The sequence below is a fragment of the Phaenicophaeus curvirostris genome, chromosome Z, assembly GCF_032191515.1.
Source record: "Phaenicophaeus curvirostris isolate KB17595 chromosome Z, BPBGC_Pcur_1.0, whole genome shotgun sequence".
Classification (NCBI taxonomy): domain Eukaryota; kingdom Metazoa; phylum Chordata; class Aves; order Cuculiformes; family Cuculidae; genus Phaenicophaeus; species Phaenicophaeus curvirostris.
Genome location: NC_091431.1, coordinates 55464359 through 55491500, shown reverse-complemented (window position 1 = coordinate 55491500; position 27142 = coordinate 55464359). Strand labels below are relative to the sequence as shown.

The 27142-nt window shown below is 40.9% G+C and overlaps 1 protein-coding gene across 1 annotated transcript; it reads right to left on the bottom strand.

Annotated features, from left to right (window-relative positions):
- Positions 1 to 1296: 1296 nt before the first annotated feature.
- Positions 1297 to 26979, bottom strand: DEPDC1B (DEP domain containing 1B). The gene is made up of 11 exons (XM_069880185.1): positions 26882 to 26979; positions 25791 to 26056; positions 20292 to 20427; positions 17282 to 17409; positions 12790 to 12920; positions 11736 to 11783; positions 11471 to 11611; positions 7474 to 7640; positions 5899 to 6075; positions 2454 to 2639; positions 1297 to 2143 (listed from the first exon to the last, which is right to left on the bottom strand). The coding sequence occupies exons 1-11, from the start codon at positions 26927 to 26929 to the stop codon at positions 1982 to 1984; spliced, it is 1590 nt and encodes a 529-aa protein (XP_069736286.1). The 5' UTR covers positions 26930 to 26979; the 3' UTR covers positions 1297 to 1981.
- Positions 26980 to 27142: the final 163 nt, after the last annotated feature.

The following is a 27142-nucleotide window of genomic DNA, read 5'->3' as shown; positions in this document are numbered from 1 at the left end:
TGAACATGAGCCAGCAGTGTGCCCAGGTGGCCAAGAAGGCCAATGGCATCTTGGCTTGTATCAGAAACGGCGTGACCAGCAGGTCCAGGGAGGTTATCCTCCCTCTGTACTCGGCACTGGTGAGACCGCTCCTTGAATACTCTGTTCAGTTCTGGGCCCCTCACCACAAGAAGGATGTTGTAGCTCTGAAGCGAGTCCAGAGAAGAACAACAAAGCTGGTGAAGAGGCTGGAGAACAGGCCTTATGAGGAGTGACTGAGAGAGCTGGGGTTGTTTAGCCTGGAGAAGAGGAGGCTGAGGGGAGACCTCATTGCTCTCTACAACTACCTGAAAGGAGGTTATGGAGAGGAGGGTGCTGGCCTCTTCTCCCAAGTGACAGAGACAGGACAATAGGGAATGGCCTCAAGCTCCGCCAGGGTAGGTTTAGGCTTATCATCAGGAGAAAATTTTTCACAGGAAGGGTCATTGGGCACTGGAACAGGCAGGTGGTTGATTCACCTTCCCTGGAGGTGTTTAAGGCACAGGTGGATGAGGTGCTAAGGGGCATGGTTTAGTGTTTGGTAGGAATGGTTGGACTTGATGATCCGGTGGGTCTCTTCCCACCTCATTATTCTATGATTCTATGACACATCTAAAAGGTTATATCACCCTTGAAGGCCAAGTACAAAAGGTAAGAAGCAGCCTCACACTACTTTTAATATTAATTTTAGTATTTCCTTATTATTTGAAAACATAGGCATAGCCTTTTGCATCATTTTTGTTCCAGATTGATATGAAAGAATGAACAATAATGGAAACACATACCTTTCAAATGACTTTGCCAAAGATATAGTCCAGTCTATTAAACTAAGAACCTTGTAATGTACATCTTAAAGCCTATTGATGTTTAGGAGGTCAGCAAAGTGAAAATACCATCAATGCTGCGTTGCAGGATAGGCACTATGTTGCGTAGTAAAATGTCAGAGAAATTAGTTGATATGTCAGCTGTTTTGCATCCTGCACAGACTACTCCAACATTCATTACAGTATGAAATGCTGCTCTTTAAATCTCTAATGAATAACATGAAATCACATCTGTAAGTAGACATCAGAAAAAAATAATGCTGTAATAGCTCAAAAGTGCTGTCAGAATCAAATATGGTCTACATACAGTGAAGCTATAGGTAGAATAGATTTCATCATGCAAAAAAAAAATAAATTAAAGCCTTGTGTGCTTCGGTATCACTTCAATATTGAATTCCATTTCCAGAGAAAATGCAAGGCTTGAAGTTTTCCTGATAAAGTGTTCGTTTTGTCAAGCATCCAGTTTTGTACAGCAATATTTAGTAGGCACATATGGGGAAAGACTTAAAAGACTGAGTTGATTAAAAGAAAGAATTCACAGAAGCTAGTGGAATTTCAGCAGGAGTTGACACAAGCTGTAATAAATCATATCAATCAGAAGAATGAGATTTTACTGTCTGCCAAAATAAATCTTACATATCAAGAACACTAATGTATACAACAGCAAAACAAAATCCAGTGTCTCATACTTCAAACATGTACAGCAAATTAACTACTCAGGGTATATGTGAACAAACAGTCTACTTTAAACTAGAGATCCAGTTTAAGGGAAAAAAATGCTTTTGACTAGTTAACAACAATTACACACAATACATTACACACAAATACATTTAGACCTTGAAATGATGGTCAGCAAGCATGCTTTATCCCCACGTAGATTAATCACCTTGAGTTCATTGCTTTTTTTTTTTTTTACAGACATAAAAAAATAATGATTTACAAAAATACTGCTAATGGTTCACATTTCTACTACCTCAATACTTTCCTCCTCTTTTAACCTTTTCTACCATCTCAGCAATATCCCCAGTAGGCTGTGTTTGTTTTTTTTTTTTTAATAACTACGCACTGTTCAGGCTCCTTTTGTATAAGATCCATTGACAATATGCTCTGACTCCATTTGCTGATACACTTCAAACTATTTACATCCGGAAGCTTCTGGTTCTGTGAAATGGTTGAAAAGGCTTTTTTAATGCCCACATCAGTAGTGGTGGTTTCTGCTTAGTTTTTTCTGGAAACAGCACTGCTTCAGTTTCAGGGGTAGGAAATCGTATCTTATACACTTCGGGGTAAGATTTCTGAAACTAGAAAAATACACCAATTTAAAGGAAGAATTCACTCAAACATGCAGTATAAAAAAGTACTAAAGTGCAACCTCCATCTCTGGAGCACAAAACCGATGATTTCTCTAATGGGCTTTCTATATCTCTACATAGAAATCCATTGTTATTTTCTAATATGGCTTGATTCATCACAGTATACCTATTTTTAATGATTAAAAGTCTGAAATCCTCAAGAGTACATACTACTTTAAATCTCAGTATTTCTTTAGAGAACTACAGGTCTAAGACTTTTAAATGAAAAGGTGAAGATTGTGGAGAAATTTTTACTTACTTGCTTGAGCTTCTTCTTCTTATCTTTCACAGATATTTCTTTATTCATTGCAATTTCTTCCAATAAAGCTGCCAGTGGTTCTTGAGAGCCAGTTGCCCTTTGGTGTTCAAATTCATCTGTACTGATTTGATGACAGAATGATGGAGGAAGAAAAGTGGCATCAGTATCAGCTCCAGCATATTTTATCTGAAGAAAGAGTTAAAAAAAAAAAAGCAACTGTTTTCTGCAACAAATTTGCAAAACCTGGCTTAATCAAACTGACCACCTGAAGTCATCAGGTTAAAGAAGGTATGGAATAAAGACCCTAAATTTTACCACCCCTCTCCTGCACTGAGTGAGTTCTACTAAGTGAAAAAATGTGTTCTGGTATGAGCTAGAATAGAATCAGTTTTCTAACTTCAACAAAGTCTTGTCTAAGTAACTTCATTTTCTGAGTTAGCTGTATGTTTTTTAGACAGTATTTCTCTCTAGAAGTGATAACACAGCACACTGGTATGCAGAAAGGCCATTGCTTGTACTTCTTCCTAAAGTAACCAAGGCCACCCTCAAGCTGGTGAGGGGCCATAAGTCTAAGATGAAAAAGGGTCACATCTGACATTCAGTGCACCCTTAGCAAGTTTCTGGATGACACCAAGCTGAGTAGAAGTGTGGATCTGATGGAGCTCAAAAGGGATCTGAACAGGCTGGACCCCTGGGCTGAGTCCAATGGCATGAGGTTTAACAAGGCCAAATGCCGGGTCCTGCAATTGGGGCACAACAACCCTGTGCAGTGCTACAGACTAGGAGAAGTCTGTCTAGAAAGCTGCCTGGAGGAGAAAGACCTGGGGGTGTTGGTTGACAGTGACTGAACATGAGCCAGCAGTGTGTCCAGGTGGCCAAGAAGGCCAATGGCATCTTGGCTTGGATCAGAAACGGCGTGACCAGCAGGTCCAGGGAGGTTATTCTCCCTCTGTACTCGGCACTGGTGAGACCGCTCCTTGAATACTCTGTTCAGTTCTGGGCCCCTCACCACAAGAAGGATGTTGAGGCTCTGGAGCAACTCCAGAGAAGAGCAACAAAGCTGGTGAAGGGGCTGAAGAACAGGCCTTATGAGGAGCGGCTGAGAGAGCTGGGGTTGTTTAGCCTGGAGAAGAGGAGGCTGAGGGGAGACCTCATTGCTCTCTCCAACTACCTGAAAGGAGGTTGTGGAGAGGAGGGTGCTGGCCTCTTCTCCCAAGTGACAGGAGACAGGACAAGAGGGAATGGCCTCAAGCTCCGCCAGGGGAGGTTTAGGCTTGACATCAGGAGAAAATTTTTCACAGGAAGGGTCATTGGGCACTGGAACAGGCTGCCCAGGGAGGTGGTTGAGTCACCTTCCCTGGAGGTGTTTAAGGCACAGGTGGATGAGGTGCTAAGGGGCATGGGTTTAGTGTTTGATAGGAATGGTTGGACTCAATGATCCAGTGGGTCCTTTCCAACCTAGTGATTCTATGATTCTACAAAAAGTTATTAGAAAGCTGAGCAGGTAAGGATGGCTCTGAAAGAAATTCAGGATGTCAGTGGAAACACTTCCCCATTCAGTTTTCCTCAGTATCACAAACCTAGTTTGCCCATTTGATGCAGAAGATAGCATTGGCCAATTGTATAGGTATGAAGTCAGAAAAGCCAAGGCACAGCTGTAGCTGAACTTGGCAAGGGACAGAAAGAATAAGGACTTCTACAGGTATGTTAGCCAGAAAAGGCCAGTGAACTGAAGCGTACCCCCTGATGAAGACAACTGGCAAATTGATAACAACAGATGAAGGGAAGGTTGAGGTACTCAACTTTTTGCCTCAGTCTTCACTCCAAATCTCTTCCCACACCTCTCAAGAGGATGGACTGCAAGCCAGATGCTAGGGGAGCAAAGCACTGTAAGAAGCATTCAGGTTCATGACCACCTGAGGAACCTGAGCATACATAAGTCTATGTGACCTGACAGGATGGGATAGGATGATTAGCTTGTGGAATAACCCTCATAAAAGCTATGCCAAGGTACATGGAAGAGAGGGAGGCAATTAGACAGGCAGCCTGGCTTTGCCAAGGGCAAGTCCTGCCTGACCAACATAACAGCCTCGGGTGATCAAGTGACAACATCAGTGGACAACGGAAAAGCGATGTATGTCACATATTTGGACTTCTTTAAGGCCTTTGACATGGTCCCCCACAGCATCCTTCTCTCTAAACTGGAGAGATGAATTTGATGGATGGACTGTTCGGTGGAAAAGGAATTGGTTGGATGTCCACATCCAGAAGGTAGTGGTCAACAGCAGTGTCCAAACGGTGATCAGTCATGAGTGGTGCCCCTCAGTGGTCCATAGTGTTTAACAGTACCGCTTAAGATCTTCAGTTACATAGGCAGTGGGATCAAGAACACCTTCAGTAAATTTACAGATCACACTAAGCTAACTGGTGCAGTTGACGCACAAGAAGGATGGGAGGATGCCATCCAGAGGGACCTGTACAAGCTCAAGAAGTGGGCCTGTGTGAAGCTCAGCAGGTTCAACAAGGCCAAGTGCAAGGTCCTGCACCTAGGTTGGAACAACATCAAGTATCAATACAGGCTGGGGGGATTAAGGGACTGAGAGCAGCCATAACAAGAATGACTTGGGGATAGAAAGCTGGATGTGAACTGGTAACATGCACTTACAGCACAGAAAGCCAACCATATCCCAGATTGCTTCAAAAGAAGCATGGCCAGCAGGGTGAAGGAGGTGATTCTTCTCTATTCCACTCCAGTGAGAACCTACCTGGAGTACTGCATGCAGGTCTGGAGCCCTCAGCACAGGAAAGACATGGAGCTGTTGGAGTGAGTCCCAGGAGAGCCACAAGGCTTTCCTATAAGGAAAGGCTGAAAGACTTGAGGCTGTTCAGTCTGGAGAAGAGGAGGCTTTGGGGTGACTTCATTGCCGTTTTACAGTACTTAAAAGGAGCTTATAAGATGATGGGGACAGACTTTTAACAAGAGTAGCGGTTATAAACTGAAAGAGGGTAGGTTTAAACTAGATGTAAAGGAAGAAATTTCTTACAATGAGGGTGGTGAAACAATGGAAGAGTTTGCCCAGAGAACTGGTAGATGCCTCATCCCTGGAAGCATTCAAGATCAGGCTGGACAGAGCTCTGAGCAACCTGATAGTTGACGTCCCTGTTCATTGCAAGGGGAGCTGGACTATATGGCCTTTAAAGACACCTGTCAACCTAAACCATTCCACAATTCAGACCAACAGGAATACACATTGAGCTCTTGTCTCTAAGCCATTTAAGATCTGCTTACTTTCGTTTAAATACATAGTTATGGTTGAACATGAATTAATTACCTCTTCATACGCTAATATCTTAAAGTCTTTAGGAACTGTTGATATTTGGAACAGGAAGCATAAGTTTGATCTTTAAGCACAGAAACATGAGGCTTCTTTCACTAGATACCTACCTGAACTCTCTGGAGATGTATAACATGTTCTTCTATAAAAGATTTTAAGGAGGAAGGAACACTTAAGATCTCTTGATAATTGTCCATGAGAAAAGACACTAGTTTAGCAGCAAGCAGTTCATCCAAGTCCATTTCATCCTTTGAGCAGAGAATACAACGAGAAAATGCTTGAACCACCTGAGGGAAAAAAAACAAAAACCAGATTATTGTATGTTTTCCATTTGGGGCAGAGGGTGGGGAACTAGATTGTATTTAAAGATTAAGAACATAATATTTACCATACTTTCAATACTTCAGTATGAAAAAAAGAATATAGTGTACAGTGACATTATCTGAGTGGACTGAAGATAGCTCTTGCCTCATAGGTACAAGATAATACTAGACTTAGAATAGCTGAACCCCATTTTATTCTCAAAACTTTGTCAAATAGTAACTTCACATGTTTTTTTTCCAGTTAAGCAGGTCACAAATACTTCAGAGATTTTAAAAATAAGCACAAGGATTTAACAGAAGTTAAGCACCAGAGGAAAAGCTTAATATCATTATTTTGAAATCAAATCAAGTATGAGGACCAGCTCACTTCATACAGTCTCATATTCAACCATTCAGTTTCAAGAGTTTTCTGTCTGTGTACCAGTCACTCCCAACATTAAAAGCATAAAAGGTAATCAGTTTCCTATCATGCACCATAGATTACACTGCTGAATTAAAACAGTACAAAAAACTTGGACTGTAAAGGATTCACTTCTAAAAATGACTTGTAGATCATAGCAGAATTATTTTATCCAGACAATTTAGTTAATTAAATTATAAACTTAGTGGTCAAAACATTAATTATTTTAATCAAGTACTATTCATAGTTAATTAAAAACTTAATTGCTGTGGAAAAAACTTAGATTCATGCATGCTACTATGGGATTTTTATGGCATGGCTGTACAGCTGATTTTTCTGTCGCCTGTACTGACAAAGACTTGAAAATTAACCAAAATAAACATTCAGACATTCAGAATTAGTAAGATATGCCTAATAGTTTTCTAATAACTTGCTGTTGCAAACAGTGATAGCTCTACAAGTAATCCTACGGAAAGAACATTAGAAAAACCTAGGGCTTTGTCAAAATCTGATTTAAATTATTGTCAGAGATTTCTGCAGTTAAGTGAGGAAAAAAACAACAAGTACTGACAAACTGAGAGGATTTGTTTTTACATGGCTGAACACAGGTAAATCAAAACATTCAGCTACATATTCCTAATTATGTGAGAGACATTTCTCTCACACTGTCTGCACTGATAAAGAACACTAAAGATCTCATTACTGGGTTTTTTTCTACTCAGTAGTGTATTCAGTAGTGATTTAATTTTGATAAGGAAAACTCCAAATTCTAAGCAAATTTTTCATTTGCTCTCAAGAAATTGTAATTTATTCAAATTCAGAGTAGCTTTCCACATAGCTGCAAGAGACAACTTGTTTTTCAAAAAAGCAAATTGGATTTTGTATGCACTCTCCAGCAAGAATCTTTTATCTGCACTACTCCAAAAGCCTTGTCTAGATGTTTTGCCTTACATAATACGTACCAAGGTTCTGGTCTTCACTGATTCAGAAAGAGGTGGCAAATCCTTGTTAAAGCTAATTCTTGCCATCATCCTCACCAACAGCTGTAGTCTTTTCCTGTTTTCTGGTGGCAGCAGAAGGCAAGATATCTGAAGAGCTTCTATGGCTTTGCTGTGGTTTTGCAGCAGACCTGGTTTTTACAAGATCGTGCAATGTTTCTCAGTTAAATCTTTCCATAACATTTAACACAATATTTCTAAATCTCTCTTCCCCAGATTCCTTTCCTACTCATTCAAGACTGCCTCAGCACTCCAGTCCCCAAAGAATCTAGCAAAATATCCCTAGAACTGGACTACGATAACTAGGCACTTGTAACTATTTACAAGATTTCCTTCTTATGCTTTGGGAGATTTTAACTATAACCACCAACTCTAGATATTAGCAGACATGAAAAACTACAAGGTTTTGTTCATCCTTTGTTTTTCTATAACCCTCAGCTCTAAATACAGCTGACACGTATGCACAGATGTAGCAACCACATAAAAAATTCCTTAGGGGAACAATCAGAATCTAAACAAAGCATGTCTTTATACATCAGTGACAGCTTATGACAATCCCAACGTGCCTTCTGCACCTATAGAGGTTAAATCTATGACTAGTTCTACTTATAAACTCTTGAGAAAACACAGAATGTGAGCCTGGAAAAGAGATAGATGAAGACTGGACAGGCACAATAAATTAGTAGCTGATAAAAGTCCGGCTGCCTCTTCTTTACTCCTCCCACATCAGTCTTTTATACACCTTTTCAAGATCCTCCCTGAGCCTTCTCCTGTTCAGACTGAATAGACCCTGTTCCCATCCTTTCCTCCCACGACAGATGCTCCAAGCCCTAAATTTTTGTGGCCCTTCTGACTAGTGCAAAATAAAGGTCACTTTCAACCTGCTGCAAAATGCTCTTAATCCAGCTAAGGATGCTGCCACAAGGACACACTGCTGGTTCAAGGCAGCATTAGCGCCCACCAGAACTGCCAAGTCCTTCTCAGAAAAGCTGCTTTCAAGTCAGCAACCCCCAGCATGCAGTGGTGTATGATCTTATTCCTCCCCATGGGAAGATTTCGCAATCTCCTTTGTTAAATATTACGAGATTTCTGTTTGCCCATTTTTCCAGCCTGTCAATGTCCCTCTGCATAGCAGTACAACCCTCTGCTGCATTAAAACTCTTCCCCATTTTGTATTATCTGCGCACTTGTTCAGGACAGTGTCCCACCACCAAGGTCGTTAAAGTGTTTACTACTAATGGTAAACTTGCTGCCACTGATCACAACCCTCCAAGCACAGCAATTGAGCCAATTTCTGGTGCATCTTGCTACCCATTTATCTGGCCTGTACTTTCTCTGTCCATAAGGATGTGATAGGAGGCACTGTTGTAAGCTTTACTACGGTCAACATAAACAGCATCCACTGCTGTCCCCTCATCCACCACACTACTCAATTCCACATTATGCAAAAAGTGGAAGATATTGGTTATTAGAAGAGAAGTGTGCAGTAGCAAGTAGGGCAGCAAAACCAGACTATTACAAGAAAAGAGTGGTAAAGAACTGTAGTTAATTTCATTTTCAAAGAAAAGCTTTTTCTAATTTAAAAGGAAGATTTCACAAGCACAGTAGTGCGTACACTTCGAAGAGGCTCTGAGAAATAATAATCTTAATGAGACTTGTACATAAAGAATCATTAAACTGCGCAAAGAGACTTTAGTGTTACCAAGTTTGGAAAATATCTGATGATCATTGACATTCATCTTTTTAGCTATTCTGAAAATTAATTTCAGCTGACCTCCTGAAAGAGAAGTGCTCTAGACAGTCTTCATTAGAAAGCAGAAGTGAGGAATCTTGATAAGGTTACACAAGCCACTTAATTTCTGCAAGTATTGCTCAGGTTTTAAGACGGAGCTTTTAAAGCAGTACAAGTTATATCATGGCTGCCTCAAATGACTAAAAATTATAATTGGATAACATTTTCTTTGATATTTCCTCAAGTCTTCCACTAAACAGAAAGCTTATCCACTGAAGGAAGAAAGAAGCCCTATGATCAATGTAGAAGTGTTGCAATTCCCTGAGGGTAGAAATATGAAAAGTCAAAGACTCAAAGACTGAAATCTTAGTTTATAAGATCAGGAGTTATTACCAATTTTAGCAAGCCATACTCTAATTAAAAAAATGCAACTTCAGACATGGGTCTGCTTTTCCATATTTTATAAATGCACAACTTGCTAAGCAATTAACAGCTTCACAGGAAGCATTCAGTACTAGCAATGACATTTATTACAAAATAGTCTTCTATGGAGTATGCGTTATCTTCTACGTTTATCTACAGTTTTGTAATGGTCTGTACATTAGCCTCATTGTTATGTTGAGCAGAATCCAAAGTTTTCCCCTTCCTCTTTCAGCTGACTACCAAAAAATATTCCTTCCTCCTGCCCCAAAGAAGCACAGAAGAGACTATGAGTAGGTAGAAAAGATCCTGCTACCAAAGCTACAAATTAGGCATGTCTGCCTTATAATTACTTGCTTATTTTCTTACTATTGGTTCTATAGTTTTGTATGCCAGCAGGGAAGTTAGGCTTCATCACAGGTATGCTAAATTATCTTCTTAAACTCACACCTCTGGCTAGGTAGGCAGCTTAGTCTTGAATTATAAAAAAAAAAAGTGGATAAAACTCCTGGGGATCACCTGGACCAACTCTATTCCCCAGTTAATGAGGGTGCCTAAACTCAGATATCCCAAGTCATCCCACTAGGGCCAAATGCAGCTTTTTAACCATGCAAATATATGTTAGGTGTCTGGAGGAGGTTGTTTAGACTAGACTTCTAGAGAAAGGTGATATTTCCAAACATGTACTACCAGTAATTTAAACTAACTTGTATAAGTATGGAGAAGGAAAGCCTGTATTCCCATGATTTTTGTAAATCTATTTTTGTTAGTTATGAAGGATTCCATATTAACACTTCATATTTTCATGAAGGAGACCACAAAATTATTTTTGTCCTTGTGAAACATGAAACACTTTTCTTTCATTTTCATGAAAACATTGCCCTGAATCCTTTCTCATTTTTATATCTGTGAAATATTGCAAAAAAAATTAAAACCCAGCAGATGTGAAATACAGTGAAAAAGCAAACGGAATATAAAAGGAAAGGAAGATTTTTTGAAAATATTATCAAGAATCTGTTGTCTAAGAAAGACATCAGAAAAGGAACAATATTCAGTTTGAAGCAAGACTGTGGATTAACAAATAAGTGTTATTCTGCATTCCTTTTTCATCTCAATAGCTTATTAAAATAAATGTTGTTCCCACTTAAAGAACCTCAGAAAAGTGGCATGCCACAAAGCACGCTTGCTTTTCAACTTAGTTGTTCTTTCCTGAAATACAACCACAAAATGTAATCAAATAGTTTCACATTTCCAACGGGCCAAATATAAATACAGGATAGATGAATTTCATACAGTGTGAACCCTTAAAAAGTTATAGTTAGTAACTATTGTTTCTTTAGAGTACTAGATTACCTAATGTCCATACTAAGCAATGAAGGATTTTAACTTCCTTCAGGTATCACATTGCCATGGTTAAAAACAGTGCTCACAGCCCTAATGCTTTTAATCTAGACTTCAGTCAAGCAACTTCTAAAAGCTTATGTGAGTTTAAGACACTTAGGCATTTGTAAAAGAAGAAAAACCTGTTAAAATCCATCTGTTAGGTGTGCCAGTTCTAAGCAATGAACAGAGGCCTTTAAAAATTATAAAGGCAAGCAGTGGAAGACTTTTGAACTTACATGATCGAAAAGATACAATAGAACTGCCTTGTGATGTGAAATAAATTTTATTATTAATCTGTTGTCCATGTAGAATGGAGAAGACAGGCCCTAAAAAAAAATGAGCTGTGGTACTATTTGAGTACGGTAAATTAATTCCAGTAACTTAATTCAAAAGAATAAATTTTTCATCACATACAAAACTACCTACCTAAAACACAAACAAAAATATCATAAAAATGAAATGTGAGTAGAGGTTCTTTCATCTGACCAAAGTAGTCCACTATAGTTGTGAAGACATCTCTTTCAAATCCTGAGTAGGTAGGCTGCTTCAAATCTGAACAGCTAGGCCCTACAAATAAAAAAAAAAAAAAAAAGAGAAAATTGATTTGCAGCTACCCAACCAGATAACTATTTTCTATTTCAGTCAATGAAAAATGCAACATCTAATGCAAGTTCATCCTGAATTTACTTACAATTTGCTAGACACTTCATTGCTGATAATATCCAGTAAGGCAGTTCCTCTGCACAGGGGAGAAACACAGAAATTAAAAAGAAAATAACTGAGAAAAATGTCAACCTAAAAAAAAGTGAAGCTGAAAGTTCTTTAAGCAGTCCCTCCAATATAGTAACTGCAAAGGCAGACTATACCTTAATGTAGGATCTGGCTTGAATTACATACTGAGAATTTCCAAGTGCTTAATATCACGCAGTTCTGCCAACTGCTCTTATGACTCAATCAATCAGCACAATGGACCCTATTGTAAATCCTTAGCCTGCCCTGCAAAAATCATTCACTAATAATTACAGTGAAGCGTTTACTTTGCATTGAAGATTATGAAAAGCACTCGGAGTCATTCCATCATTCCTGCAAGGAGGAAGTTGATTTCTTGAGGTGCTCCAAACAAACAGGGAAACACACTGGAGGTGGCTTCATTCACAAACAAAACCAGGCTCAAATATCATATTTAACTTCTCTACAAACTTGTGGAAAACATAGTGGCAGTAATAAAGTAAGGTATCACAGCAGCAAAGATACTTTACTTTTTCTCTGATGTATAGAGCAGTCTTAAACTTGGTATTACTTTCCAAACACAGACTGAAAGCTCAAAACTGAGAAATTTTAAGCATCTCTCGGTGTACATTTTGATTCTTTTCCAGTTTTCGGTACCCATTTCCTTCATGTAAACGCTCTGCTTCAGCGAGTTGAAGGGCTGGGCTGACAAAGTCAGCTTGAAGTAAATAATATCCTTATCTTTATAAATGAAAAGTTGCTGCTCTTTGACCTTCATCTTTCAACCCTAATTAAGGAAGAATTTTCAAGATGGTAAAAATGGAATAAATAGTAATTCATCCTCTTGACATGTCAAGAGGACAAGAATGGCATACTTTGTAAAAAAAATGTAATATAGATGGGAACATAGAACTATAAAGGTGCCACATGACAGTACACATAAGAACTGTTTGTTTTTTTTTATAGTAGTAAACTATAATATAAAATAGTTAAATGGAAACTTCTAAAATACTCACTGGATTTGTCCTCTAAAGTGACAATGCCTTGCTTATTGACATTGTACACGTTTTGGAATATATGCTTTGAATTCACAAGTTTTGTGTCTAGCACTTCATCCAGAGAATCCAAACCCAAGACCTTTTGTAATCTGTAAAAATACATAAACACAGTTCATTCATCACCTAACCTAAAAATGGCAAAGGTAGTGATAAACAATTCTGAAAAAGATGGACTTGTCAATTTCATAGAATATCTCAAGGTGGAAAGGACCCATAAAGATCATTGATTTAAACTCTCTGTTCCTTGCAGGACCTCCTACAACAAAACTACATGACCAAGATCACTACCAAGACACTCCCTAAACTCCGACAGGCTTAGTGCCATGACCACTTCCCTGGGGAGCCTGTTCCAGTGACCAATCACCCCCTCAGTGAAGAATCCTTTCATAACGCCCGATCTGAACTGCCCCTAACATCATTTCATTCCATTTCCTCATGTCCTATTGCTGGTCACCAGAGAGGAGATCAGTACCTCATCCTGTGCTGCCCCTCTTGAGGAAGCTGTAGGCTGCAATGAGGGCACCCCTCAGCCTTCTCTTCTCCAAGCTGAGCAAACCAAGTGACCTCAGCTGCTCCTCCTAAACCTTGCCCTTGAGACCCACTGTCTTGGTTGCCCTCCCTGGGACACACTTTAATAGCTTGATGCCCTTCTTACACTGAGGCACCCACAACACAGTCCAAGATGGGGCTGTACCCATGCGACAGAGTGAGACAATCACCTCCCTTGACCAGCCAGCTACACTACTTCATGCACTCCAGGACACAGCTGCACCTCTTGTCTACCAGGGAACACTGTTGATTCAATCAACTTGTCATCAACCAAAGCCCCACATTGGCTACAACCAATATGTTGTCTCCCAAGTGGTTTTTCAATAAATCCCAGAATAAAGTTTCCCCTATTTTTACCACGCACTGAAGTGAGACAGACACGTTTTATCTTTACTTCTGGTAAAACCAGGGTCTGCCTTCTTACCCTTCTTGAAAATTTGGACAATAAGATCTAGTGGGATGTCCCTGCCCATGGCGGGGGCGGGAGTGGAATTAGATGAACTTTAAGGTCCCTTCCAAACCTTACTATTCTATGATTTGCCAGCTTCCAGTCTACTGGGACTTCTCCAGATTCCCAAAACTGTTGAAAAATAATCAAGAGAGGTCCCAGAGTGACATTGACTAGCCTTTTCAGTACCCTGGGATGAATTTCATGGGGACCAGAGATTTATGCATATCCAGCTGGAGCAGCAAGTCTTGAAATAGTTTAGGACCAGGAGGGAGTTTGTCATCCACCCAATCACAGTCTTACAACACAAGGCTCCAGGAGTCCCAGTGTCCATCATTGACATTGAAGGCAGAGGCAAAGAAGGCATTAAACATCTCCACCTTGTCTATATCCCTATTCGTGAAGTGAAGGATTTGTCAAGAAATGGACTAATGTTAACTCAAATTCTTTTGCTAATAATGTATTTTTAAAAAGCCCTTTTTGTGGTCCTTCATAGTGCTAGTTAACTCGAGCTAACCTTCAGTTACACAAATTTTCTCACGGCAATGGTGAAGAGCATCTCCTGTGTCAGCTGCTCAATGTATGTAGATTTTCGTTTTTTACCTAAGTTCTAGAAGATCTCCACTTGGCCAAGTCAGCCTTCTGCCCTTCTTGCTTGACTTCCAACACTGTGGAATTGTCTGCTTCTCAGCTTTTAAGAGACGGCTCTTGAAAAGTAATCAGCGCATATGGACCCCCATAAATTCAAAAGCAGATTCCATGGGGACCCTACTAGCTAGCTCCTTGAGCAGCATAAAGTCTGCTTTCTCAATATCCAGGGTCGATGCTTCGCTATAGCAGTTTTTATCCTGCTGCAAACTATTCGATACTCAACTACTTGGCGGTCATTGTGACTAAGACAGCTACCTTAAGCCATTGTAGAACAATTCCTCAATGCAATTGTCCTGGCTTGATGGTATAGTACTCTCACAACATACATATTTTCTTTCACCTTCATCCCTACCCAGAGGCTCTCAAACACGTCATTGCCAACTGCAAGCAACAAACAGTCAATGTCTCCCTGACATATGGTGCCACCCCCACACCTTGCCTGCCCTGCCTAACACTCCTGAAGAGCCAACAGCCACCTTTCACAGCACCCCAGTCACAGGACTCATGCCACCCCGTTTTGCTTATGTTAATGTTACAGCTCCTGGATTGTGTCAAAGCTTCTAAGTCCTCATGCTTACTCTTCACACTGTGCACATCCCATCAGAATCCTGTCTAGGAAGCTGCATCAGTTGTGGTGGGTGCAAAGTTGAACAATGACATGGCTTTATGCTGGGTGAATACCATTACTCCCAGGCTGAGCTGGCAGAGCTATAGCACTCTGTGTGCTCTTCCACAAAACCTGCCATGCCATACCCTGTTTGACCACCCCATTCACAGTACTTCAGGTCAGCAGTGTTCCAGATGGGGTTCTTTTCACAGAATCATAGAATAACCAGGTTGGAAGAGACCCACTGGATCATCGAGTCCAACCATTCCTATCAAACACTAAACCATGCCCCTTAGCACCTCGTCCACCCATGCCTTAAACACCTCCAGGGAAGGTGAATCAACCACCTCCCTGGGCAGCCTGTTCCAGTGCCCAATGACCCTTTCTGTGAAAAATTTTTTCCTAATGTCCAGCCTAAACCTCCCCCGGCAGAGCTTGAGGCCATTCCCTCTTGTCCTGTCCCCTTGACACTTGGGAGAGAGGCCAGCACCCTCCTCTCTACAACCTCCTTTCAGGTAGTTGTAGACAGCAATGAGGTCTCCCCTCAGCCTCCTCTTCTCCAGGCTAAACAACCCCAGCTCTCTCAGCCGCTCCTCATAAGGCCTGCTCTCCAGCCCCTTCACCAGATTCATTGCTCCTCTCTGGACTCGCTCCAGAGCCTCAACATCCTTCTTATGGTGAGGGGCCCAGAACTGAACACAGGATTCAAGGAGCGGTCTCACCAGTGCCAAGTACAGAGGGAGAATAACCTCCCTGGACCTGCTGGTCATGCCATTTCTGAATACAAGCCAAGATGCCATTGGCCTTCTTGGCCACCTGGACACACTGCTGGCTCATATTCAGTCGGCTTCTCCTCCAGGCAGATTTCTAGCCAGCCTTCTCCTAGTCTGTAGCACTGCATAGGGTTGTTGTGCCCCAAGTGCAGGACCCTTGTTACACCTCATGCCATTGGACTCAGCCCAGGGGTCCAGCCTGTTCAGATCCCTTTGCAGAGCCTCCTGACCCTCCAGCAGATAGACACTTCCACCCAGCTTAGTGTCGTCTGCAAACTTGCTAAGGGTGCACTCAATGCCTTCATCCAGGTCATTGATAAAGACATTGAACAGGGCTGGACCCAGCAGTGAGCCCTGGGGAACCCCACTTGTCACTGGCCTCCAGCTGGATTTCACACCATTTCCCACCACTCTCTGGGCCCGGCCATCCAACCAGTTTTCCACCCAGGAGACTGTGTGCCTGTCCAGGCCAGAGGCTGACAAATTTCCGAAGCAGGATGCTGTGAGAAACTGTGTCAAAGGCTTTACTGAAGTCCAGGAAGACCACATCTACTGCCTTTCCCTCATCCAGCAGCCGAGTCACTTTGTCATAGAAGGCGATCAGGTTACTTTGGCAAGACCTGTCTTTTGTGAACCCGTGGAGGGGCACTTGGCCACTGTTGCTCTTGATCGCAACCCAACTCTCATCAGCTACTCTCACAAGAGCTGCAGGCTTCTAGTGGGTCTCTCCACTCTCCTGAGGTTTCCTTTGTAGAGCTAACCTTGCTGTGTACCATACTAGACTGCTCCATTGCAAGTCACATCAGCATCAGAACTGCCCACCTCTGCACCAAGTTTATTACAGTTTACTATATAACAGACTAGGTTTAGATGAAAGCAATCATTAGTAAGGCTTCAACTCTGTTGTAAAAATAGTCAATGTATGTTATTTTTCTCCTGCATAAATAGTCTAAAGCAATGCTCTTAACTTTGCAGAAGATATTCCTTTTGGTAACAGAGAATATCTGAATCTCAAAGCCTTCTGAACTCAACCAGCTACTCCATGTCTTACCTCATAAAAAGTATTCTATTTGTCATTTAAAGGTTTTGTGGCATTGCACTTCTGCAGAAATGCTTCTGTTTCATAGCAACAAGAAAAAAGACTGAGGAAAAAAGTGATTTAATAAGACAAAGCCCACAGGATAAAAGGACTTGTATAACACAACAGCAAAAAGTTAAAAGATGTTTAGCACACTAAAGTTTCTTTGCAAAGTTTATTTGCTGAATCCATTAGGCAAATCATATAGTATAGTTAGTCTAACCACTATGGCTTTGATTGCAGTGATGAAAGGCGAGAAATCACACGCATTACCAGAGACAGACAGGACTATTATCTACTACATATCCTTACTCTAACAGCAAATGACTCGCAAGTATACTCACTGTGACATAGTCATGGATTTCCATATCTCTTCTATATTTGTTTGTGTTAGCTCTCTGCAGAACACAAGTTTGCATGCTGGTACTTCCCCTATAGCTATACTGTGACGCTTGTACCACATCTCGGAGTTCTGAAATCAGAAAAAACATTCCTCATTAACTAGTGACTTTTCAAGAATTTAACAGTGTAATATGTTTATAGTACAGCATATTCCCTTCTACAAGTATTTTAAACATTCCAAAATTCTAGCAAAGCCTCCAGGATGCAAGTTGAGTGCTTAAGTTTCACAGATGTGCAGCATCTTTTCTCAGTTATGTAACCTGTCCAAAGCTGAAAAGCTGTGTGCCAGAACAGCCATTACAGCTCAGGGGTCAACGGTCTCTAGTCCTGTGTTCAGACTACCCTCATGATTAAAATCAGTTCAACTCATTTGTTTTTCTACTACCACTCTAAGATTGAACATTGGGTTATGGAAAAATTATTGGAGAATTATTAGATGAGATATCAAAGGCTGATATTCATTCTTGTTCAGCACATATTGATTATAACTAATCATTAAGTTCATTAGCAGGTTCTGTACATAGACTCACAGAATGACAGGTTGGAAAGGACTTCAAGGATCATCTGCTCCAGCCTTCTAGGTGATAAGTAGTTTAAATGAGATGGCCCAGAACCCTGCTAAGCTGAGCTTTGAAAGCGTCCAGTGAAGAAGATTCCTTCCCTGAGAAGATTATTCCAATGTTTATCTGTTCTCACGGTGAAAAAATTTCTTGTGGAATTCAATAGGAATCTCCCCCAGGAGCAACTTATACCCATTACCCCTTGTCTTTTCAATATGAATCCTTATAAAAGCAGAGTCTCTATCCTTTTGATAGACATCCTTTATGTACTGGTACATCATAATAAGGTCCCCCTAAGCCTTCTCCTCTCACAGCTAACAAACGCAGCTCCCTCAGCCTTACTTCCTATGGTAGGTTTCCTAATCCTCTGATCATCCTAGTGGCCCTTCTTCTCTGGACCCTCTCCAGTCTGTCTGCAGCTTTTTTTGTGATTGGGCAAACTGGACACAGTATTCCAGGTGCAGCCTGACAAGTGCTGAGTAAAGTGGGGTAATGACTTCTTTATCTCTGCTTGTGATAGCCTTCTTGATGAATCCCAGCATTCTATTGGCTACCTCTGCTGCTGCTGTTCACTCATGTTGAGTCTGTTGCCCACCCACCAAGACCCTGAGGTCCTTTTCATATGAAGGAAGTAGAAATAGATAGCTACAGCAGAAAACACACATCAGATCTAGTCCACCATTATAATAGAAGAGAGTAGAGCAGAAAGTGAGACCGTTTTCCTTCACTTGACCTTCACATCCAAACTTGGAAGATTATCATCAACTTGTTGATGGGGAGACAAAATGCAGTTTGTGTCAGCAGTGTACTGCAAGGCAAAACTCTTAATCATTCACACACAATTGTTTGATTCACATCACAAGGCAATCCTTACAAAGATTAACAGTATTCCTTGCGATCACAACCAAATCACAAAATGCACTCCAGGAATACATTTACTCAAAACACTAATCATCTCATGCCATGACACTAGTCTAGAGCTAGTTTGGAACAAATGGTACCTTCTGAAATGACTATCTGGTCTTCCACATCAATATATCACTACACAAACCTATGCATATCAATCCACACAGCCAATAAATACTCTGATGCTGAGGCAATTTAAGGTGCCACCGCTTTCCAACATTGCAGTGGAAGATACACCTTTCTATAAAGGATTCAGTAGAAAGCAGCTTATTCTTTTGCCACAGTTACTTCATCTTATGGTCCACTGTATTAATCAAGACTGCTAATGAAAGATTGAGCTATACCAGACTGTATGCCATTCCATCTGAATCAAATGCATATAGCAAGTCTTTTGCTGACTTTTATCAGGCCATGATGCTTGTATGAAAATTCAGAGTAGACAGTTGGAGGCAACATCATGTTAAGAACAGCAAATAATTGCCTAGTTCCTAAAATACTTTATCTTTACTTGGTTTTGGCACTATCTTGTCTTTCTTCATCTTCTATATACTGTTGAAGTTCCAAGTACTATGCTTTTTCCACTTCAGAAGCCTGTTGTACATGAAAGGTGCACTCAGTCTGCACACAGGTAACTAGATTACAAATATGGAATAACGTCTCATTCAGGACCTCTTATTGTCCAGCAAAAGGGTAGGAGCTACTTTTCCAAAGGGGTTATTGGTCACCAAGAAATCCAACGCTAGTGTCGTGCACTGATAAGCATTGAGGAAAAGGCCAAAATTATCAAACAAGTCCCAATAGTTCGCAAAATATGAGTACGCTCACAGAAAACACAAGGTGGAGGGAGGGTTTAGAACACACCTAACTCTAGAAGCCTGGGCTTTAACACATCCAGGTGGCAAAAGTTGGTACAATTTTAGTTTACTAATAAAACCAACATTTTTAACAACTTCACAAAGGCTGGATCAATCCAGGTGAGAAAAGAGTAATATAACTGTCCAAGCTCACAAAGGGTAACAAGGCAGACTTCTTACAACATATGCCTCATAAAAAATGAAATGGAATCACTAACAACCCCATAGCAACTAGGAAGGGAGTAATATGGTGTGTACCCTGCTACAGGAGGTGTCTGAGTAAGAGTTACCATGCAAGTGACAGTAAAGCCACTTACTTTGTGACAGTTTTCTTTTGTGGTATAATAAATGCTGTATTGGAATTTGAGCAAATTTGAATGCTAACATACCAGAAGACAGATCCATGCTGAAATTGGGATGCTCAGGATATCACAATCCGTAGCAGAAGGACCCTCAAAGCCAATATCCCCAGCAAATCAATAAGAACAAATTTACTTCACATAAGTTTAAAATAAAAGCATTTTGCACTTAAATCTATAACCAAGTATGTTGTGCCATAAAAAGAGATCATTAGTTAAGTCTTGCTTTCCAAATATGCTTGCATCTGGGGAAATGAAAACTGGATATCTTACCGTTGTGACTGACTTCACTGGAATGTGCTCTTGGGAAGTACCGGCCTTCGGTTCATTCCAGTCTGGAAATTTAATTACTTCCTTTCCACATGAACGTTTCTTTGGATAAGGCTTCAGGGGTGATGAAGGAGGAAATCTACAATTAAAAAATGCTTTAATGCCACTAAACTCCATTCTGTTCCATACCAACCAATGTAAAGCTGTAACAGGCCTTCACATGCGAAAACATAATAAATGTCTTGGACATTCACACTGTGACTTAGTTGCCTGAAAACTAGTGCTGACTGACACAAAACATCCCGGCATGCCTTGTTTGGCTTCCATCTGCTGCTAAGGAACAGTTCACGTCCTTTGTACTGCCATGACATAGCTGAGCCTTGGGTAAACGTCTGATACCACAGAACTACAGAATCATTTAGTTGGAAAAGACCTTTGAGATCATCGAGTCCAACCGTACCTATCCACTACTGGAGCACAGGCAGGGGATAGAGTGAACAGCTCTGTGGAAGGGACCTGGAGGACATGCCTGTGCCTCTCAAATAGCACTAGCTGCTTGAGCATACACAACAGACTCAGGCCTTCACTAGACGCTGATCCTAATTAAAAAAGCTATAAGTAGATTTTTGCCATGTCAAGTGCACTGCTAGCATGCATCTCCTAAAGCAAAGCTACATAACTAAGCCATGATGAATGCTTGGATTTAATTAGTAGGCATGCAAGCATCCAGAAAAAGTTTTGTCTACATTACCATGTTCTTCTGTGTTTACATGCTTTCAATGTGAATATCACATCCCGCAGTTCTTTTCTGAGTCTTTTTCCAACTGGTTATGCAGGAATTCATTCAATTTTAAGGCATTTCAAGAAGTGCTTTGAAGAAGTTACCAGAAATAAACCCTAAGCTACCACTTGCAGAAAACAAGGAAAAGTAACCCAACTATCTTAGACCACGTTCAGCTCAGACACATCTCCAGCCTGACCAGAATTAAATTGCTGCCAAACCTAGGTCAGAGTATACACAAACGAATTTAATAGCAGCATATCAGAAAGAAGTCAGTTCACTAACAAAACATCAGATTGGCCTAGATCAGATCTTTTTTACTTGCACTCCTACATTTTAGATGCTGAGATTCCTGATGCTTCAAGAAATTGTTTCGGCCTCAGTCACTCTTTTAATCAGAACGTAAGAGGCGGTTATGTATGTGACCATGCAACAAGCTTGTACATCACAAGATAGCAGGCATTTATAGGCTACCAGAAAGACTGCTGTGCTCAAGAAATCCTCAAGTTTTCTCTAAAATTTCACCCCATCCTCTCAAGGCAGTTGCAACATTTAATTAGTTTTAAATTAATTTTATAGTGCAGTTTTGTTGGGCCAATAGTGTTTTACTACACAGGCTAAACACATTATGGTTTTGATCATGCACACTGAGCCTAGCTAACATATTACACAATGCTCTTTAACAGAACATCTGCAACACTGGGAGATATGACTTCCTTCAGAAAAACTCTGAGGAAAAGTAATAAACACCGTGCATTAATCCTGCAAAGCTTATTCTACCTTTTAAAAGTAACACAGATTATACTGCAGATGTTCAGCTGTTGAGTGTTCTCAACTATTTTCCAGCTATTCATTACTAAATGGTTTAATGTTAAAACATCCGCAGCCTTTTTTTTCCTTTCAAAGAATCACACAATGGTTTGAGTTGGAAAGCACCTTAGAGATCATCCACTTCCTACACCCCTGCCATGGGCAGGAACACCTTCCACTCAGTCAGGTTGCTCAAAGTCTCATCCAGCCTGCCCTTGAACACCTCCAGGGATGGAGTTACCACAGTTTCACTGGGCATCCTGTTCCAGTGCTTCACAGTAAAAAATTTCTTCCTAATATCTAATCTAAATCTACCCTCTTTCAGCCTAAAACTGTTACCCCTTGTCCTATCACTGCACTCCCAGATAATGAGCCCTTCCCCATTTTTTCCTTACAGTACCCTCAACAGTCCTGTCTGTTTCTCTTCCAGCTCTTCACAATTTTTCACTTTATGTCATTTGCTGCCTTGATTTTTCAACCAGCTAGTAAATGAATGAGTTCTTACAAGCAGAAAAAAAAGGAGTTGCAATCCCCATTTTTCATGTAGCGTTACAGCAAGATCTAGATAGAGCCCAGTTTTGGGATGAACAATGAAAAGCCCCTGATTTTACACAGGATGAACAACAATACTGTTAACTAAACATAGTAACTGAGGAACATTCCAACGATGACATACCTCTAAAACATGCTAATCTAGACAGCAACTCTAGTTTTAGGAGTTTATACAAGAAGGAAATGAAGATACCCATTTGTGTTTAGGACAACGAATAGAGGACAGGGTCAACTAACATTGATATCAATGATATAATAAGTACCACAGGTTAATTACCAGAAGTCTGCTAGCAATGCAAAAGTACCCATCCTTTTGCTTTTAATACAATCACTTAGATTAGGAAAAAAAACAAACCCTGACAGCTTCCAAAACAGTAACTTCTCACGTATTACTGTAGACTACACTGACCCAGTAAGTCAGAACACGTAGATAGCCTGCCGTCTTTAGAAGCCACAGTAATTCTCACCTTCACGTTTAATACTTGCCTAATATTCAGCCAAATCAACATTTGGCAACATCTCTTTTGCATACTCTATGGAATGAACAAGAGTAGACAACTACACTTGCACATGAAGTTAATGAATTACACAACAGTACACTACAGTATACAGTCACAGTAAATTAACACAGGCATTTATAGAAAAGCTATAAAGTATGTCACAGTTTCAAAAGCCAGCACTGTCAGTGGAATTAGAAGCAACTTGTCCTGCTAACCCAATCAACAAGATGAGAAATGTACTTACAACGTAACATTAGGAAAGTCCACCAGAGGGAGCTACCAATACATTAAATACATTCATAAAGGCAGACTGGAAAGTGGAAGTTTAGCTCAATAAATAGGAAAAAGCATGTGTAATTCTTAAAGCTAAACACCAAAATTGAAAGTAACATGCATAGTTTATTTACACCGCAAGCCCAGCAGGAAAAAATCTGGCTCCAATTCAAGATCCATAAATGGTTTGCAGTATTAGTAAAAGAACAGTTTAATTGGTAAATTAGTTATCTTTTGAATGGGAGGTGGAGAAAGAACATCATTAGGACAGCCATAATAAAAGAGCTCTCTCGTCCAATAGCAGATCATTAGGCAGAGCACAGAAGATGAAGAACAGAAATTTCACCCAGCTTCCACAGCCTGCAGGTCAGGAAAATACTGGCTGAATATACAAAGCAGAAAGAGAACAAAATAATTGGAATGCATCATGATGCCAATAGAAAACAAAAATAAAAACCACTACCACACAAACACAACAAACCCAAGCCAAAGAGATACAGCATAATACCAGCAGTTACCAAACGCCCCATTTATTCTTTTGGCAAAGTCAGTGCTCAGAAAGAGGGGAGACAAACTAGTTAACATCTACGGCACCAGTGAAAAAAAAGTGTGCAGGTAACGCTGTCCTAGGAAGAACAGACAGGGCACATTCCAAACCAGTAATACACCTACCACCATGTGCTATACAAGCTTTTCTCACTAGTAAAAAGCTCATTCCACACCACTCCTTTACTTTTAAACTTCTCCAAAGAGAAGTCAAAGACCTAAGATCCTCTGCAGCTATTCATGTCTTCCGCATCTATCCATGTTTTCCAACCTGAACTAGTCAATAACTAGGTAAACTATGCCGGTATCTTGCCCTTCTATACCAACCATAAGCAGCGGCTACGGAACTAAAGAACAGAACAAGCATACATGATGTTTCCTCAGCACACTTTCACAGTCTTCAGTCATTTTCAGCTCACATACTGCAGAGACATATTAGCTTCATATACTTAGCAACAGACTTGATTGGGTGAGTTTCACAAAGTATCTTCAGATACAAGCCTGGAATTTCTCTTTATGGAGTTAAGTCTGGAGAAAATATTCATTTATTTTTTTACTCCCAAGATGTTTAGAAATTCTTCTATTAACATTGATTGAAATTAGTTTGAAAATATAACTTATTTGGCAGCGAAGCTGTAGCATTCAGTGCTATTTCTTCCAGAAGGCAGTCCTAAAACCAGCTACCAGCTTTACTGGAAGATGTCATGCAGTATCACGAACAACAAACTGAATTGGTGCTGGTTTGTTGTTGGAATTAAAATACAAATCTGATCCCATCTGATTGCAAATGAACTCAACTGCATTGGAATAAGCTTAACATAAACCACAGTTCTTTTGTAAGAAAGTATCTTGACCGAGCTTGATGTAAAAGATTTACATCCAAACTTCTTATTTTTAAAGTCTTCCAATTTAACAAATAAAAATCAGGAAAGTAATGAACAATGTGAGCTTGCCACAGAGGCATACAGACTAGACAGCAAAAAATCTTGAGCACATTCCACAAACTAGTTAAAATAACAGATCTACCTGAAAACTCAACTTCATCCACATCAAGTGGAAATTCAGTACCATATACTTTTTTCCAAAGATAATATTAAGAAATCACTACAAAAAAATAAACAGTTTCTTTAAGCACATAATAATACATATAACAAGTAGAAACATAGCAACATTGCTGACCTGTTCTGCGTGAAGATAGCTCCTATTTCTTAAAAAAACTACTTACCACAATACAAGCTACAGACCCATACTCAAGGTAATGTTCATTTTCACTGAACAGGAGACTACAAAATGGTACAAATTCAGAACCCACAACTTGCAGACACCCAAACCTTAATCAAGGTCACAAGAGGTCAAAGAACCCTTCCCAGTAAAGCCAAGCTTTCATTAAAAAAACTTCTTTTCTTCTGTTAACAAGCCACCAGCTGAAAGGCCAAGCAGGGAGAAGTAAGCAAGCGTCCTTGAGGATAAGCAAATAAGGGTTTGTCACTTTTAATGCAATTTCAATCTACAACCTAAGGGGTATAGAAAAAGGCAATACCATGTATTGCTAACATTCAGGCCTTTACTTCCTCTTTTCTTCTCTCAGGAGTGGAAATAGCATCCTAAATAGTTAGCAGATTAAGCAGGAGGGAGGACACCTGGAGTTGAATGCTCATGGTAGCTTCACCTCCATCAATGTCTTCTTGATATGCATTCTTCTAGCACTTACAAATCTGATGTCTACCAACAGCAGACAGAACCTGCTACCTTGTAAAAGCTGCAAAAGCTTTGGTTAGTATTCATGGAATGTAATAGACTAGAAGTGCCCTTTGAGAATATTCTAAAAGAAGCAAGAATAAAAGGAAAACAAGTCAAATATTAAATCATTACAGTTGCCTATCAATAAAGAAAATTAAGTATTTAAAGGAAAAGGGAGGGAAAACACATTAACACATTCTCAAAGGCATTCTACAAAAAATGTTTGCAAGACTAATAGGACAGAAGCTGTTAATCCTTGCTTCAAAACCCAAAATGTTTCAGCATTTTTTACAGGTTTACCTATATAAATGGCCGTCATCTTGAAAGTCTTCTTTGCCCCATCTTCCTTTAATATCTTCGATAACATGATTTTTCAGGAATTTTTTAAGCAGCTTAACTGTTTGATTGCGAGTCACTTCTGGGCCAAAGTTTTGATTTGAGCCAAGCAGCTCATGTAAACAGTCCACTGCCTCCGAGGCTTTGAAGCAACGCTCGTAGCTTTTGAAGCGACACCGATGCTTCCGTAAAGGCATCCCAGCACGAAAAAGTTCTATTATCTCGTTCCACTAGGAAAGAGGAACAAAGCAAATCATTGCATAAGCTGCACTTCCAGAAGGCTATCAATTGTACAAAGAACTCAACGAGATCTGAATGCAGAACTACATGCTTTTTTCATTTACCATCTGCATTTACAAACCACTAACAACTATAACTATGGTTTAAGAAGTTGAGAATCATGGGATGGTTTGGGTTGGAAGGGACCTTACAAGATCATCTAGTTCCAGCCCCTCCGCGATAAGCAGGGACACCACCCACCAGACCAGGCTGCTTAAAGTCCCATCCAATCTGCCTATGGCAGGGGGGGTTGAACTAAATGATTTCTAAGGCCCCTTCCAACCCAAACTACTCTATGATTCTATGAACCTGACCTTCAACACCGCAAGGGATGGGGCATCCACAACTTCCCTGGGCAACCTGTTCCACCGCCTTGTCACCCTCATAGCGGAGAGGCGAGAACAAACACCAGATCTAGGAAGCCGAAAGATCTAGATCCCCGCAGTATCAATGGTGCTACGGATATAGCTCTAACCACCCCATTGGGGAAGGCTTTTTGCATTGATTTGGCGCGGGAGGAGGAGGATGTTGTTCATCTTTAAGCTTTTGCCGTGACAATAGGCTGGACTCAGTCCCGCGGGGCGCAGAGCTCAGCTCGAGGAGCTCCAGGGCCCGGACAGCGTGGGCTGGGAGGGGGATGCCGCGGCTCCCAGTGGGATTAGGGGGGCACTGGGGGGGAGGCGGCCGGTCTGGCGGAGGCCCAGCAGGCCGCACCGGTACCCGGGAGGGTCCGCAGGGCCGCGGGCAAAGGAGGGAAGGTTGGGGCCGCCACTCACCAGCCGCGTGGCGCGGTAGGGCCCGGGGCCCACGAGCCCGACCTCCATGGACGCCGCGGGGGCCTCTCGCCGCCTCCAGGGAAAGCAGCACCCGCGCGCGCCGCCGCCCGTTTGAATCCGGGCCCGGGGGCGGAGCGGCCTCCGCCTATTGGCTGGCGGCTGCATCACGTGGTGGGCAGGCGCCGTTCTCGATTGGTTGGAAAGGACGAAACCCCGCCCACTGCCCGGCGATGTGTGCTGCGGCGGTCCCTGTGCCCACCC